Raw genomic sequence first — 18,212 nt, forward strand, 5'->3', positions numbered from 1 at the left:
AGCGTGTGTTCGGACCAAGTTTAGACACGAAAGCTAACCTGCCGCTGCAGAAACTGCGCTGCGCCCACAGTACAAAGGGCCCGGAGCAAGAACGCAAAGAGGGTGAAACGATAAGAAATGACCGCAAGCACTCAGGCGGCATTTGCCTTTGTATTTAGGCCTAGCGGTTAAAGCCAAAATCTGCATCGTATAATGAGAGACGTCTTGCCTATCATCAAAACAAAAGTTGTTGATGGTTTTACAATAGAAAATACTACAGAGTTGTGATGCATTTTGCCATGGGTATGCTCAGATTGTTTTGAAATGCACCACCATTTTCTTCAGCATTTGCCGTTTCCAACCACAGCCATATTCCTCCCACGTGCTCCGCTGCTACCTCTTTCCGTATTTGGGACAAAAGAATCGGCATAGATGAGTTAAGCGAACTGTGACTACTGTTAAGTTTGCGTGACGAACGACATCCGAGGACAGGGCGAATTCTGAGTCCTCGCGGGTGCAACGTGCTGACTCGAAAAGAATATCAGCCCCTTCATTTAGGAGGGCCCCTTAAAATTTTAATTTCTTTTTGTTTGATAATGTTTTCGACCTCCCTTGCAGTTTGAATTAACAAGGTTCCACTGTACACTTAATATGGTGGCTTGGGTATAGGTGACAAGTGCAAAAGAGGTCCGAAAAATCGAGCAGTCCACTGCGGTGTGCCTGAAATTTCATGTGCTCTTATACATTGGCTCTATGAGCCATGTCGTGGTGCCGTAAAAAATCCAAATAATCAAGCATGTCCGAAAAATCAGGGATCCAAATATTTGGTCGAAAATATGGCACGCCTTTGTGGCTTCATAATATTCAATATTAAAGAATGGGGCGACTTTTCGCTTTTATTTTGTGGAATAAAAAAAAAACTCCTATTACATGGTAATATGCTACCAATAGGTATAATGAAGCATTCCTTCCCAATGGTAAAAATAGGGGTAAGGTCCTTCATTGCTTGTCACCTTGAAATGACGTGCAACACTGCTGAGTATCTGCTCAATGTGATGCATACCACGCAGTATGTCCAATGACGGCCACAGAAATTTCATCACATAGGTGATATTCACAAGAAGCACATAATCTATAACCATTCCCTCAATACTCTATAGCAATAAAATTTTGAGAAAGACGCTGAGCACGAAGAAGGCCTTAGAAGAAAATGTGAAGAATAATAACAGGCACAATGGGTGGATCAGGTCTGCATGCATGTTGCCACAGCTGGTAACATAGCCGGCAGTCAGGGTGCAAATGCAGGAAGCTTAAGGGGGGAAGCTGGTCTTAGAAAAAAAATTTTATTAATGAAGTCACAATTATGAAATCTTCAGGGAACATGTATTTTTGCGTGCTGATTCCAAATATGGAATTTAATTTAATGTACAACATGTCCTTGTGGACTTGATGTAACATGTTATGTAACTTTTTGTGAACAGCTTTAACGAAATTTTGCTGCAGGGAGCTTGCTAGAATGTATGCCGTCCGCTTGTCCTAACAACAAGCTATGCAATAAGGGTAAAATTATTATCCTGCCTATCACACAATGAGTTACAGGGTTATGAACTTCGTACTTCACAAACAGGAAGAAAAATTTGTCTTCCTGTTTCTGAAGTGCCAACTTCAAAATTCTGTAACTCAACTTCTATGACAGGCAGGATGATAATTTTAGCTTTATTGCATAGCTTAATGTCAAGAAAAACCAATGGAATGTATTCTAGCAAGTTCCCTGCAGCAGGATTTCTTGAAAGCTCTCCACAAAAAGTTACATAACATATTGCATAAGTGCTTAAGAAATTGTTGCACATGAAATTAAATCCACGATTTGGAATCAGCCAGCAAAAATACAAGTTCCCTGAAGATTTCATAATTGTGACTTCATTAATAAAAATTTTTTCTAAGACCCGCTTCCCCCCTTAAAATGAAAAACAACAGAAAAGGCAGTGCATTGCAGATATGGCGGGCCGCACACCAAATCAGCCCAGTTATGCTGCTTGCCAGTCTTATAAAACTACCATTATTTCCTACACCTTCGCCGTTTCCCTTTTGCTACTGGCAAAGGTTATTAGTCAACTGGACACATCTGGAAGAATTAAAATTCCTAAATTTACTTTTCCAAAATTTTGGTTCTATCAGGCGAGCGTGAGGTGAGAGATACAAACATGACAACATGGATCTGTGCCTAGCAGCTCAGAGCCCGTTGGGAGCATAACTGCCCTTAAGCACAAGGCACATGCAGCCTTAGCGAGCAACAAAATAAAAACAGAGATGACAAAAACGTGCGCAGCACCTGAAGGCCCTGCCCATCCCGTAGACGAGCTTCGTAGTTGACCAGCCTAGCCTCGTACTCCTGCTTCTGAGTGAGTGCTTCCTCCAGCTTTTTCTGCAGCTGCTCCACATTCTCCTGTTCCTCACTCCGCGAACCTTGGATGATGTGCTCTAGAAAAAGAAAAAGCAAGGCATGAAGCAGAGCATGCTGTTTCCAAATAATGATGATAATGCACAATCTCAACTGCAATCACACTGCCTTTTGCTGAAAATAGGCTAGATGCAGGCTAGTACACAGTGTTTTCAAGAGCAAGTACAAATATGGCTTTACACTCAACAAATGCGAGAAAAAAGTTTCCACAACTATTTGCACTTTTTTAGCCAGAAATAAACTACCCAAACTTAGCCACAGTAAAGTGATCCTTTTAAGAGTTATCAGCAATAGGTCTTAAAGGGCCCATTGCAAGATATGGGCATACTAAACAAACAAGCGCACTGCATGGATTGGGGTAGTTGCAGTCGCCTTTACATATGCCAGAGCCGCACGTGCTTTTTTCTACAGTAAAAATTCAAACCGAAGCTTGCTTGTGCTCCCTCTCAACATAGCCAACCTCCTCAGCTAGACAGATGACAAAAGAGAATCGTTGAGCTACAAAAACCACCCGCAGAATCTCACTGGCCAGCAAAAATAAAAAAAGGTTAAAGCTTGTCACTGAACAACAGTCTTTCTGAGCATGCAACCACTAAATGTTTTCAACCTGCTGAAAAAGGCCCTGGGAGCTGAATCCGCATTACATTATACCGAACCTCGCAGTGGAAGAAAGCACATTATTCAAGACAGGATAACCTCAGTGAGATTGAGACCCTAGCCAGTTTTTTTTTTTCTCTCTCTCAATTGTGCAGACAGTGCGGCAGGCAACATACCCATCAGCGTGTCAATATCCACCGGGAACCGAGCAAACCGCCTGAAGTCCGGGTCATAGCCGTTCTTGTGCAGTACTATCTGAGATATACAACCCTCAATGAGCTTGAAATACGCAGGTCTGGTAAGAAAAAAAAAGAAAAAAATATGAGAGACGACGAAAGGAATGAAACAGCCACACAAGCATTTCTCAAGAATGCAGCAAAACCCATGAAAAAATAAAAATCAATTAGGTTTGAGCTGTTGGGTCTGACCAGTAAGGACTGGAGATAAAAGCTCTGCTGCTGTGTTGTCAACGGTCTATCTAAAAACACAGTTGGAGGCTGCATGCATACCTGTTTCTGATAACCGTGATTAGAACAGTGCAGATTTACAGCCAGTCCACAAACACTAACAATGTCTTGCAGCCTTACTTTATCAGCATGACTGCACAATGCAACAGCAATCAACTGCAGCAATTAGGAAGAATTTCTTTACTACCAGCTCAGTGTTTTTAACCCTTTGTAGGGCAGCAGGACACGTGTTCCGCTTGCTTCAAGTGCTGGCAAACAGAAACCAGTGCACCTAAGTACCATATATTTGTGTGCTGAATACTGCCAAACTATCAGAAAAACTTCAGAATAACGGCCTAAGGGGCAAGTTGGTGCATGATGAAATGAACGGCTGCGCAAATTAGGACAGAGACAAGAAAAATGTGGTGTCTCTTTCTTGTCTGTGTCCTGATTTGCGTGTGCATGTGGTGTCTCTTTCTTGTCTGTGTCCTGATTTGCAGTGCGCATATGGTGCCTCTTTCTTGTCCGTGTCCTTATTTGCGCAGCCGTTCACTTCATCGTTTTATCAAAAAAACCATTCAGCGTGTTTTATCTTTCGCTAACTGGACTCCTTGTTGTCCAGTGCGTTTTTACAAACGTGGGTGTACAGTCTGACAAGACTCATCTTGGCAGGAAAAAGAAATTTTTGAAGAATTGTTCAGCTTTTGAGCCGTTTCCATCAGTTAACAGCTTCATAATACTTCTAGAAGAAATTTTAAATTCTAATGAATGAGGTCTTATATGTAGAAAAGACATACGTACAGATATGTACTGCATTTGAGGCCTTTCTATGAAGTCATTGGTACAACTGTGTGCCCCTTTTTTCTACAAAACCAGTGGTCGAAATGGCTCAAAAATGAAGTTGTGCAATTTCTACAGACATTCTGAGTGCAATTTTATCATTTTTATGCATGCGAGACATGCACAGAGCTTGCGCCTTATAAAGGGTTAAGGTTGCTAAAACCACCGATTGAAGCCAGAATGGTCCTTAAGTAAATCCTGTGGAACTCACTTGACAATGACATCATCCCGTATGCATAACAAGTGCTGCAGTATTGACAGGAAGGACATTTCGCATGGCGTGCCAGCCACTGCACTCTTCAGCAGTTGGAAGCACTCGGTAACATCAGTGGGAAGGAGTCAAGGTCTGTGCAGTTGCACCATGTGAAAGTGAAAGTGCACGTTTTTCATGAGGCAATGACAACGTGCAGCTAGCACAAACAACCGGACGCTGAAAACAAACTCTTTACTGGCCAGAAGCATGCCAAAAAAAGTAAAGAAGATGCTGGGTATCAGTGTAGATGAGAGCTTTGAATGGGCAATACTGCATCAAATAGCGGTAATTTTCAGTTAGCCCCTATTAACAAGCATCTGAACAGATTTTCAGGTCACTTGAAGTGGCAGTCACCAAATTATTTTTAAAGAAAATGCTAAGAGCATTACAACATGCACATTCTCATATGGCACCTTTGCTGAAAAGAAAGAGTTATGACACTGCACCTAGAAGCAAAAAAAAAAGAATTAAAGAAAGCACTGCACAAAGAGGAACAGTTACAATTAACAATACCAATATACCATTGTATTCTCACATATTAATATCACCATGGGGATATTTTTGCCTTTTTGTTCATAATTGCAGAAAAAAAAATTGGAAGAAACTTTACAATTCACACAAAACTCAACTTTAACTACAACTAGGTGCAAGAACTATCCCCACAACAAGGTTAAATAAAGGATATTTCCACTCTTGAGTGATGCTTTCGCATCTCTGTGAAAGCTCCTCGAAGTCAAAGTCCTTCGTTTCCTTGAAGATGTTGAGCTGGAGAGCCAGCTCAGGGCTTTCGATAATTTCATTTAGAAGATTCTACAAACAAAAAAAAAAACGGCACTGTGATTCAGGTTACGAAGTTTGGTGCACACCAAATTCTCAGTACACTGTGTCGCTACACTGACCTCATAGATGTCCATCATACCAGCACGCATAAATTCATTCCGAAGGTGCAATCTAAAGTCAAAGTCTTCTGTGCCAGAAACCAAAGCATTGATGAGCTGGATGCACGCTACCTGTAAGAAAAATACAACAGATGAAGGAAAGGAAAGGAAATGCAGTTTTTACACTGCGTACCTTACACTCTAATTCTATGTACCATATGAATGTATTCTATGCACCAATATCCAAAACAGACCCAAAATCTGCGCACTGCACAAACCTTGGTGAAAGGTTGGATAAAAAAATACAGTAGAATCTTGATGACACGAATCTCACGGAGACTCAAAAAATATTCCTATCATCTGCGATTCGTACCACCAAAAATGGACAAAATCCACATGAGAACTGCATTCACGTACATCAGTTTACGGCTTACAGGCTGAGCCCCACCGTTAACTGCTCACACAACTGGCGATCGCAACATTAGCGATGCATGGGTCGCTTGTCACTGCTCACGGCAATGTGTGAGCAGAGTAAAGTGCTCAAGGGTGCTGTCGTGGCTCCTGCGTTTGTATCATCCATATAGGCGTAGGGAAGCACTTGGAACACCTGAAATTCTGTACATTGTACACAATGCAATCCAGAAAGGGAATTTTACAAACTCGTATCACCCCGAAATTCGTACCAACCATGACCATATCATCACGGTTCTACTGAACAATTTTGAGAAAAAGGGTGCTTTTCTGGACGCACTCTGAGAGAATCGTTGTCCCTGCACGCCAGACCGGCCACAATGGGTGCGAACCTCTCCCGTTCCTCCAACTCCGCACATTCGGTGATAGCTTTGAGAACTTTTTCGTGTCTGCAAACAAAAAAAAAAAATCTCCCATGAGCAACCATCAATATATTCTACCCCAGCATAAACTAACAGAAACAGGTGCTTGCTGGGAGAGCAAAATTTATGTACAAAAAAAACATTAAAAAAAAGTGCAGTCATGTCCATGAGTGCTGGAAGACCCTGCTGCACGAATGCATCCGCTTCTCTTCTTACAACCTGCTCTATCCGGACACTAAGCAAACCAAACTTGAGCGACCCAGTGCTACTACTGTGCCTTTGTTCTCCACATAACCTCTGTGAATTTAGACGTGACATGCATTCCTGTATCAATAAAGATGTACACGTGCATAGGATGAGAGCTGCCTTAGAAGCTAATCTATTCTGTCAATGCTTCCTTCCTTGTCTACTACTATACTTCTTCTCCACCTTCTTGCAAAGCCACCTAGTCCTAGAAAATTCTTGTGCTTGAACAGAAAACCATGAACATGATAGGCACCCAGGTCCACGAACGAAGACAAATACATCCCTGTGTTACAATCATTCTTAGCAGATGCACCCATACTTTCCAGTGAGCATGCTTCTCAATGTTTGCAATGTTCTTCACCATCTTGTGACTCATAACAACGTACGGTTAACCTCACTACAACAAAGCTATAGGGGTCCGGCGATTACTTTGTTATAGCCCGTATTGGCTGAGCTTCCAAGGGGAATAGTCATTCTTTCGTTATATCCATTATTTCGTTATAAACCGTTTCATTATGACGAGGTTCAACTGTAGTAAGCTTCCTTTAAAATAAACTTTATAAGACTATAAATCTAGTCAGCTCATCAGAATATCAGCTGAACAGAAGTGCCTGAAACATTGGTTTGTGTAGGTGGAGAGAGGCGCTCTCAGTTATCTGCTAACGAAGCCAACGTAAATGAGCGTAAGTCTTTTTCTCAACTCTGTTTTCTAAGTCACACAGAAGGGTTTTGAGCCTGGAATGTCCTAAAGGCAGCTCACAACCTTGCTGCTCCCAAAGAAAGCCATTAAAGAGCTTAAAGTGTGAAATGTGATAAATTAGGTGTCACATTCAACACCACCCAAAATTCAGCACACCTCTTGACGAGGCAGAGGAATGCCTGCTCATACAAACCAGCCCATTTATGCTTTCATGATGCAGCAGGAGTTCACATTAACCAATGAGGACAGGTTTAATGGTTCGTCTAGAACCACGTTATTTTTTGCAGTGTGTCCATGAGAAACTAAACAATGGTCCCCAAACTGTTTGGCATAACAAAAAATTCAGCTCAACGAAGTTCATCTAAATGTAATTTTGCCGCCAAAAACTTCAAAAGAGTGGGGAAAGGGATGGAAAGGCGTACCCATTAGGCGGAACTATGGAAACGGCGGCAAGTAGTTTCACTACATCCACCATGACGTTAGGCTTGGTGACATCCATGCTGGCAGAGACGATTGTGAGTGCCGATTCGTGCTCGTAAACGTATTTCAGGCCAGGCTGCAGATAAAAAAAGTTGGGCACATCAATAAAGAGCACCCACTGCTTCTTTGCAAGTGAAAATGACACAACCAAAAACCAAGGTCAGCCAGCGAGCCAGGTCAGAGGGAAATTGAATTAAAAATATAAATTACCTTTGAAACTACTCAATGTCATGCAGCAGAAAGGGAACACAGAAAAAAAAAACTATTTGAGCCAACTCGCATTAACAAACCCGCAATCGTGCCGACAATTTCACACTTGGTCCTTTTAGACACACAAAAACTAGTAGGCGATCATTAGTTGTGAATGCAAATAAACCATGGGATTTCAACACTCGTAGAAAGCGTTCTAACAGCTTTCTAGGCTGCGAGCTGCCAAACACAGACAACTGGAATGCTTCATGCATGAAATCATGTAAAAAAAAGTGCCACTTTTACTGATGACACTTGACTATTAGCTCAGCAGGTTTACAAAAAAAACCTGCAGTAGTTTACACACACGTAGGCTTCAGTAAGGCATTTTGGGAAGGTACACTGACTGGATCACTATGTAGGAGTGCCTGCAACATCTGTAACAGTCGTAAACAAGCTATAACGATGTAAACTGTGAAACAAACAGTCAACACGAACTGCTTACCGTGTTGTTCATAAGTGCTCGAACACAACGAATAACTTCGTGCTCAATTCGTTCATACCGGTTGTCCCTGGGGTGGCTGGGCAGAAAACGAAGTACAGATGTGACTTTAAAAGTGAGTATTAGCAACTTTTTGTGTGTAGCCAAAACAGACCGAACATTGCTAAACATTTCTGCTCGCGCTATCAGAGAGCTCGATTTGCCTTTCATATAACCAAGTCCACCTGTACGAGATAAAAGGCAATTTATCCAAACAAAGACAACAAGCTACAAGGAGTTTACCTCAATGAAATTTTACAGCCGAGAACTTACCCTTTAAATGAATGTGTCCACCTGTACAGGAAGAAAGGAATCTAACAAAATAAAACAGGAATGTGAAACCCCTATGGAGCTACCTTGCCGGAAGAATATCACACAGAGAACTAACAGTGACATGCCACCGCATCTGAGTTGGCACCAGATCAGCGGCGGAGGTGAATTTTTACATAATGAGTGTGCCATAAACAGCACTGGGCAACATGCATTAACTGTCTGCCCAGTGCTACATGAAAGTTGGAAGCATTCAGCTAACACATTTATACCTCTATAGCTAAGCTCCTTTTAAACTAAAAAGTGCACATCATGGTTTAACTTGCCTTTTACTGACGACTGTTTAGCTAAGCAAAGAAAAAAAACACAGAGGTACATTTCACACGACACTCTAAGAAAAAAGCCAGAATGGCTACAAAAAGGCATAATGCCCAAGATCGCAAATGACCAAAACAGTTCCAGCTCTATCAATAACACGAAAATTTTAGATACAACTTACTGTTTACACCTTTGGAGGATTTTCAGCAGCTTGTCCATCCCTTCTTTCAAGAAGTCCTTCAGCCAACTGCACGGACGCATGTACAAAAATATGTACGCCGTTTGCGGGAGTGCCAGACAGTTAACAGGATTATGTAGCCAATTTCCAAGCATTATATGTTTTTAAGTGTGCCATGTGGTAGTGGTTGGGATGTGGTGTCCCAACCATGTACCCCCAGCCAGCAAACAAGTTTTTTTTTTTCTTTGGCACCAGACCGGTTGGCTGCAGAAAACCTACACTCAATTTTACAAAATTTTCCCAGTAGGTAACAGTGCTCCACAACACAAGCAGGCTGCACTCACCGTAAATTAAGACAGTAACCATGAAAAATCAGTATAGCACTGTGCACGTCACAAAGCAAAACTTTAAGACAAAGTGAAAACGCAAGACAAATAGCCCTGGCATGAGTGGCAAGGGTCCGAGTGATGTCATGAGGTAGGCTGGGAGTCAGCTTTTCGGGGAAAAAAACGTATACTATAATTCAACAGAAGTACCAAACATCACAACTTGTTTATGCCACTGCTGCAGTAGTGGCGTGGGTTCCATGAAACCGCAGCTCCCAATAATGCAATTGTTTCGCCTTCATAAATCAGTTGCATAAAACCTCTCAAGTCATGCTCGACTCCTCATAGCTAGCACCTGGTGAATGTAGCCACACCACCATGGTTTAGCAGCACAATGACCTTAGTTAAAGGGGCACCGAGGATGTATTGAAGTCAGCCTGTACTGATATACTATCGCATACTAATGACAAAGACACTACTTTCACGGAAAATAAAGCTTCTAAGAGCGAGAAAGGGCCAACAAATGAACCACAGGTGTCGCCACTCCACAGGTCTTGGTCCACAGAACCCAGAGACTATCAACACTGCCTTCACTTCCAGACAGGGAACAAGGAGTCCTTTTTGATATGGACATCACAAGCTTGAAAGGAGTGGCAGGAAAATTCTTAAATCTTAATTTTTCGGCAGTAAATGTCTCTTTTGCTGCCAGTCAAACATAAACATTGCCAGAAAGAGCCACATAACACATTTTTATAGGGAACTAAGTTGTATGCAGTTGTCCTTAGTGTCCCTTTAAAAAACGCAGTACTGAGCAGAGTTTAGAAACCTCACAGATGTGATACTCATACAGGTAAACTTAACCTCTGCAAAATTTACAACAGCTACCACTTGAGGAGGTTTCACGCAAACTGAGTGCAACCAAGCTCAGTGTAGTCACAAAAAGCAACTCACCAGTGCAACGATGATAAGGTCCAAGGAAATGCGACCAATGATCAGTCATCCGGTATCTGCCTCGCGAAACCTAATTGTGTTAAACAGTAACTGAGGAGTTCGTGTCTCTCTGACACTTCTGGCTATATATTTACTTCAATCGAAGCAGATACAAAATATGTGGCTTCATGTAGCATAGGCCCCGCTTTACTTAACCATAGACCCCTAGAGAACCGTCCGTGTGTGCTAAACTTTAATTACACATAACGCTCAATGATAAAGGGACAGTTTACTGCCAGAGAATAGTATAAATATGCTGGCATATTCTTGTAGATCTTTCCCCATATTGAGGATAGAAGTAGTGGTTTTGGCAGCAATTTATATTTTAATATTTTAGATTGGCAGAATCAGGCCAGACCTGATGGTCGCGCCTCGCTGTGCGAGCGAGACTATTATATGAAAAAAAAATTAGGTTTTAAACTGTTCTGCTGTGCTTCACAGAGCCACGAAAGGGCATTCGTTTATTTGGGCAAGGAGCTTTCAATTGCCGTAAAAATGATGCGGTCGATAAAAGTCAGTAGACTGTCCCTTTAAGTTACTGCATAGCATCAGACACTAAAATTGTGCTGGAACAAAGACTGCCTGTGATGTCTAAGAAAAGAGTGATGGTGACGGGCTGATACAACAATGCCAACAAGTTTTTGTGCCCCATCAGCAGCCCTTTGAATTAAAAAAAAAATGCAGCATTAATCACCTGACTGGGTTGTTCGTGAGGGCTATCCGCAGAGATTCAATACCACGAAAGAGCTTGTCAGGAGACGTGGTTTCACTGCTGAGAAAGTTGACGTAGTCCGCAGCAGACTCGTATTTGCTGCTCCTTTTGCCCCCCTGAAGATAGGAAAGAAGGTAAAGAGAAAAAAAATAAGGCCACGATTCCAAGCTAGAACACTTCTACAAATATTTCGTCAGCCCCAAGTTACAAACATGAATTACTAGCTAAGCTCTTTCATCATGTCTTCTCGTTTTGTTTTTTAAAGACAAATACATGGCCCTTTTTTTTAACAAAGTAAGGAGGAGAGCAGTACAGTTATGCACATTTAGTTAAGTTTAGTTTAGTATGCACGTCTACAATTCTGCACGATCCCATCATCAAGACGCTTTAACTTGGTGGGCTAAGTAATTTGGCCACGTGTCAGACATCGCTGCTACATTTGGTAGAGTTCGCACAACTGCATTTTGCTTGCTCTCAACCATCTGATGCATTCAAGCTCCTGTTTCGAGGGCTGCTGGTTCAGGTACACCCCTCAGAACCTTCAACATAGCAGCGTTAGCCTCAGGGCACATCAGATGCAAGCTCCACTATGAAGTTCACACAAGGTTCATCGAATTGGCATCTTTAAAACTGGCACAGACCTGCCTGTAAGCCTACCGTGCAGAATAAATACTGAAAAGGAACATATACTCACAGCGGCTGTACCCTTCAGATGCATCGACAGCATCTCTCGCTTCTCCATCAGCGTTCTATTTAGCAGTGGTTCCCGTTTTTCATCGGTCAGATTCATGTCATCCTGCAAGCCAGATGGGAAGGATAGGTATCACACATACTGAGTGCAAACACTTCGCTGGGATATTGGCTGAAAGGAGGCAGCAAATCCCCACACATACCATAAAAAAAAGAGCAATGCTGCTGAGCAGCTGCAACAGGTTAACTTTTTGTTGCTGCCTATATATACTATACAAGCAGATATGGACACTGCCTCGAGTGGCCTACAGGTGAGTCCAAGGCCCAAATAAGAACCCACAGTATCAAACAGCAGTTCTTCACTACCGCAATATCAAAAGTACATAATCAGAGGCTCTCTCTCTCTCTCTGTACGTGTTTGTGTGTGTGCACACTGAGAACAAGATGACAGAAGAGCAATACGGTAGGTTGAAACATACAGGTGCCATCAAAGGTAACTTAAGACCACATTACAATGAAGCAAGCACTTCACATATTTGTTCTGTGTGGTAATATCATCAAAGAAAAAAATGGCTGGTTGTTTAGCATAGCTAAGCAGGAAATATTGCCCGAAGCACACGCAGGGAAGCACACACACACTTCAAGCATGACTGAGGTGTCCGCTGACCGAGGGAGCCAGTTATGTGCCTTTCCTTTCCTCAAATAGAGGGAGTCTAATCCTTCCACTGGTTTTGAGAACCGGAAAGGTGCATAACTGCCTCAATTTATAGCTGGATGCCATCTCCTGCTCACAGGAAGATTGAGGTGCCCACTGACCCAGTAAGCCAGTTGCACTTGCTACTCACAGGCTTCACACACACAGACACACTGCTGAAACCCTGAAAGTGCGGCTAGAAGTGCTTTCAACACTAAAATAAAAGATGTTATGCTATGAAAGAGGACAGATATGGTAGTAGCATTTAGAAGCCATCCACAGCAAAAATCATATTCATAAATAACTGGTGAATGTGGAAGTGAGACTCTTGTGCTCAAACAGAGCACAAGCAAGCACAGCAACAACACTTATAGGCCAAAATCTTCATGAAAGCATCAAAGCCTCTCTGCCTTGTTCCCACCATTGTTCCTAACATAATAAGAATGTGACTACTTGGAGAATGTGTAAAGATTAAAGTTCTGACTTTTCAAAGCTTAATTTGATGCAAAACTGGATAATATTTCCTGGACTTCATTTCTACAATTTATTCAGTTTAGTTCGAAGCTTTTATATATACTGCACAGAAATTTGGAGCCTCTTAGGTTTTCAGTGGCAATGGCTTCCGGGCTCACAAACAGACCTAAGTTGAATGCACACATAAACGGAGAATACCCAGCACTAGGACATAGTGCAGCAATTATATATACAATATCAGTCATAATTCCTCTTTGCAGCAACAAATGCGTGCATATTTTCCGATGCTAAGATAAGTTTCAACATTTGCACTTCGTACTTGAATGCACATGACCAGCATGCAGCTCGAAGTTAACAAGCCAATCCTTTGTACGCATCTTATAAAACTTTGAAGGCGTCACAATTTCTTCAAGTGAATATGCCAGATAAACTATAAACTTAGCTTCTAACCAGGTTATCTCAGCAGTAGAAACTACAAGTAAGCCCCAGTGGTAATGGCTATGCTGCTGTGTAAAAATCACTCTCCGTCTCCACTGCTGCGCACACATGATGCATACTTTTCTTTTTTGTTGGCGTTAATCAGTATCAAGAAAACTGCACTGTGTCAGGAGACAAAAACACTGCATTCTGTCCGTGCCAATTATGAAGTGGTCATGGGCTCCCAAGTATTCACAAATATGTAATCCAATAGCTTTTGAGGTTTAATTAGCACACGTCACGAAAGCATTCAGAGAATAGGAGTGGCAATGATTAGTTCCAAAAAAATTATTCCCATCACATTAAACCAAGAAATAGTACTAAGAACTATGGTTGCAACGCAACAAGGTGGCAACATACGCGTTCGCATACATGTATAATTACTGTTCACATGTGGACCTCCATGTTGTGAGGGTAGCACTTCGGTCTGCTTCTGCGCTGTACTGTTCATGGTCTCCTACCCACTAATCCTTCAAAGCCTGCACACGCACAAACAAGATGAAGAATACCGCTAGCGACAGATGTTTTTGATTAAAAAAAAACTTTCACTCAAGAAGGAAGTCACAAACCTGTAGAAAAACAAGCCAGCAGTTGTGCACAATGTCAATTTAAGCTGGATTCTAGGCAAGGCGTGAGCACACTTGCAAACAAAATGGAAGCCCCAACCATTACCAGAACAAATGCCACAAAATACTGTACTATGTTTGTGTATGGCATAATGATAAGAGGCAAAGAAACAGGACCTACCAGCATCCTTTCAAACTCTCGGTTCACGTCATCTTCCATGAGGCTGTTGACGTACACCTCCACGGCAGGCTCAGCCGCTGAGTAGTTCTCCGACGTAGGTCTCGGCTGTGTCGGGTAAGGCTGGCCGCCGCCCGCCTTGGACGGCTTCTTTCGACCTCGACTTCCAAACATATCCAGCTAGAACGTGAAAGAGCAATGAGTTAGCCTTGGAGAAGAAATGTTGTAATCAAAAGGGGAGATCACCACTAATTTGCCTCAACAGATTTAAGTTCGTTTGTTGGCAAGACCGTGGGCTCAAGCAAAACACTGGGTGTACCTATACCATGGGGCCAAGCGATGGAGACTCGATACAACACCTGACAAATAACGCACTCATCCAACACTCCCAGACGTGCTCATCTACGGTGAATTACGGCCACTTCAGACTAATGAGTAAGCTCGTAAAATAGAAAAGTAATTGGTGTGCTCATTGCTCATTAATTTCCCGAAGCTGGCTTCAAGGATACTTCTGAAGTTATAACTTACATGCAAAGTTAGCTTACATAGTTATGCTTATTAACCTCCTAGGACTGTGGAGAATGACTGTATTTAAGCAACAATACTAACAAGTAAATACTCTGCAGACTTTGTTAATGTGTTTTTAAATTTTTTAACAATCAATTTTTATTTGCTATGCTTCTAGCTACCACTTTTGTCCTTGAATCAACATCATACAAACAGGCCCTTCCCATAATGCTAGCAAGAGCAACACAATATTCAGTCTCATGAAAACTAAACAAGAGCAAGAAGTTTGCTCCCACCTATGTGGTTTTAATGTGCTCTATTAAAATGCACTAAGAGCTGCAGCGCCTAGCACATGTCACGTCCCTGGCAATGCAACTTCCAGCAGGGTAATAAAGATATATTCTGAATACAGAAGCGTTGCGGCAAGATTCCTAATGTTCAAGAAAATAATCGCACTGCTGCATGTAGCAATAAAACATGATGAATCTTTTTGGACTGTCTTTCCTTCTCTTGCCTGAATAGGAATTTATTGAGAGCCCAGAAAACAAACACTTATTTGTTTTCTGTTAGAAAAAGACCACAGACATAAGATGATACAAGGCTTTTGTTTACAATTCTACATTATTATTATTATGCTAATGCCTTCTGTCTCTAGACAAAAAAAAAAATGTATGCAAACTTCGTGTCCTCACTATGGAATTCAGGGACAGGTACTGTCACGCTAACATGGAAAATGCAAGCCCATTACATCAAGTGGAATGATGCAACGTTAAAATAAATCCAGGCCCTTTGATGCTCAAAAGAGAGACGTTTTGCCAGTGAATGCATTACAAAACTAGAAAGCTTCAAACAGCCAGCACATAGCTTTATAGACATGTTCATTCAAAGAATCACTACATTATTTGGGAAAAAAGAAAGTACTGTACGCTTTCTGCTGCAGCGCTACGTGAGGCTAGTATGCAGTGCGAAAGTGAAAGCTGCGCGTGTCGCCCGTTAGACCAAAGCCAGCGCTAAAACTACAAAACAACGACGGCAGACAAAAATACCGCAAAGCACGTGCAAACAGCATAAGCCCATTGCTTCTGGCGCCAGCAAGTGACAACGCAACGCGCAGTGGGGCATCTATTAATAGGAAGTGTCAGGGGCACAGTTTTAGCTGAAGTATGCCATTATTAGCTGAACGAAAGAGGAGGCGAGAAAAATGCCGAGCGCTTCTGGATTTAGAAGATCCTTTTGCAATGAACGTGACAGGTTAGCGAAAACGCCCGATTCCGTGAAGCGACGGCGGATAGACCGTTATCCGTATCACCGCAACCAGGATGCCGTAAGCTTCCAGTGTTAAACGTGCAGCGCCGTGTACAAATGGCAAACTTACCAGCATGACTGATGACCTTTTATTAGACATGTTAGCCAAAGCTCATGGCATCTTAGCTGGATAAAAAGAGAGACAACAACGAGGCAAACAGTGCGTAAGCAGACGTCACGGAAACACGTTTCTGTTGTTACGTGCACGGGACTCTGAGCAGCTCCAGCTGCAGGTGTTGTTCCGCGAAAAAGCCTAGCTAAGTCGCAAACAATGGTCCAATTCTCGTCCAGCCGAGAGATGCTGTGCGGCTACAGAAAGAAACGGGCCTTTTTCAAACGTCACTTGAAGCACGAGAGCAAAATCCCACCTGCGCGCGTCACCTACAAACGACGATCCGAGGTAGCAGGTTACTATGAAACACGCAGTGACAGTGCACGCAAATGGGGCATTTCTAACCTTCTCAAATGCCTATTCACCGCAGTTTTTTTTTTCGATTCCGATCTTAAAGTGCCACATTAGAAGAGGTACCAGCACCGTTACTTCCTGTTCGCTGTTGCAACCCAATTAACGGTTACTGGAACGGCGAGTTTTTCGGCCGTCAGCCGGCTTATGAACATTTCACACCTATATCACGCTGTCCCTGTGTCATCTACCGATGCGCGAAGCTATTTGACACGCCGGCAATGAGCCAAGATTTAATCTTGCAGTCGTGGAGGTGCGTTGACGGTGGGAAACGGGTGCAGACCGATCGGGCCTGCCGAGCGGCTAGCAACTCAATCACAGCCCTGTCAACGCTACGGACACGCGCACGACACCTTCGCACGGCTGAAAATGCATCAGTTGACACTTACTTTCACGGCGTTCGGTTTTTATCCAAGTTCAGAGTTTACCACAGGTGCCACACCGCCCAAAGCGACCACCATGACCTCCTGTCGACCAAGCGGCCCCCTAGCGGACGCCTAACGAACTTTCAACATCGGTATATGTTTCCAGGAAGACGAGCGCGGCAAGACAACCAAAAAGGAGGTCAACTCGAGCACAATACAGGCGCTGGAGACTTTATTAGGCTGCCGGCTGCTGGAAACAAGACGCTGCTCTGGCATCGCCCAGCGGGCAAGCGCAATGCGCGCATTGCGTTGATGACGTCAGCTCATGAGCGCGCACGAGATCTGCAACTCCCGTTAGCTCCCGCCTTTTTTCTGCGCACTCAAACGGTGACTCAGATGGTTTATATTAAAACAGTTGCCAGCTTGCGTCGCCAGACTTGTTGTCTGTGTGGGGCGGCGACCGACGTGACAAAGGCCACCTAGAGTTTGCTAGAACTCCGGCTGTTCCGTGGGAGCAGCTGACGCTTCGTTCTCTTCATTTGCGGTCGCGCTACAAACACGCTCGCCTGAGCTTTAATTACGCGAATGCGAAAAACACAGCAAAAAGCGAAAGAGAGGTGCGTACAGAGAACCGGTAAGAAAACAGCTGCGGCAAGGAGGTTATGCTCAATTTATTACTCGCGCGCTCGTGGGGATCAGGTTTATGAAGAATTCGTAATGAAGAGGAAAGCAGGTGGTCACGGCTGAGTTGAGCGAAACGCAGCGGACAGAGGTGTGAAGTATCATTCAGTGAAATGCTCTACAGAAGACATCGTGCTGAAAGAGAGGGGACAAGTATGCGTCAAGCGACATCGCTGTTGTTTGTCATAACGAAATACACCAGCGTTCACCTGCTGGTCAATGAGATTACCATACATGTAGACTTGGTACATATATGACAAGATGTTGGCCGTGTATGGTCCATATATGTACTATCAGCAACAAATGAAACGCGAACAAGAGAACTGAAATTCCAACACCGAAACACCAATATATTTTCTCCTGGAGAGGAAGTAGAAGCGATGTGGATTAACACTTCTAAAGGACAGTCTTCTCGCATTCGAACTGAAATTACCCTGCTTGTAGTAATATCCCTCCAGCTCAGGTCTTCTCATTTTTCTCTTCCCGTTTCAATTATCTTGTTCGCTTTTTATTTCTTGCTGATAATACTTATATGGGTCATATGTGAGCCGGGAATCAGACGCTATCGATAATGT

The 18,212-nt window shown here is 42.9% G+C and overlaps 1 protein-coding gene across 3 annotated transcripts in view; it reads right to left on the minus strand.

Annotated features, from left to right (window-relative positions):
• Positions 1-17,073, minus strand: part of dia (diaphanous related formin 1) — a 40,290-nt gene extending 23,217 nt beyond the window's left edge. For 2 of the 3 annotated variants that reach the window (XM_077661613.1, XM_077661612.1), the window contains exons 1-13: positions 16,981-17,071; positions 14,320-14,496; positions 11,932-12,033; positions 11,220-11,353; positions 9,213-9,278; positions 8,408-8,483; positions 7,656-7,789; positions 6,206-6,314; positions 5,476-5,586; positions 5,262-5,386; positions 4,535-4,651; positions 3,214-3,332; positions 2,312-2,460 (exon numbers count right to left, since the gene is read on the minus strand). In XM_077661613.1, the coding sequence (XP_077517739.1) occupies positions 2,312-2,460; positions 3,214-3,332; positions 4,535-4,651; positions 5,262-5,386; positions 5,476-5,586; positions 6,206-6,314; positions 7,656-7,789; positions 8,408-8,483; positions 9,213-9,278; positions 11,220-11,353; positions 11,932-12,033; positions 14,320-14,490 (1,413 nt within the window). In that variant the 5' untranslated portion in view covers positions 14,491-14,496; positions 16,981-17,071. Of the gene's footprint in view, positions 1-2,311; positions 2,461-3,213; positions 3,333-4,534; positions 4,652-5,261; positions 5,387-5,475; positions 5,587-6,205; positions 6,315-7,655; positions 7,790-8,407; positions 8,484-9,212; positions 9,279-11,219; positions 11,354-11,931; positions 12,034-14,319; positions 14,497-16,198; positions 16,255-16,980 lie in introns of all 3 variants that reach the window. The other variant, XM_077661611.1, reaches the window with a different exon arrangement.
• Positions 17,074-18,212: the final 1,139 nt, after the last annotated feature.

This window comes from Amblyomma americanum, chromosome 4, assembly GCF_052857255.1.
Source record: "Amblyomma americanum isolate KBUSLIRL-KWMA chromosome 4, ASM5285725v1, whole genome shotgun sequence".
Taxonomy (NCBI): Eukaryota; Metazoa; Arthropoda; class Arachnida; order Ixodida; family Ixodidae; genus Amblyomma; species Amblyomma americanum.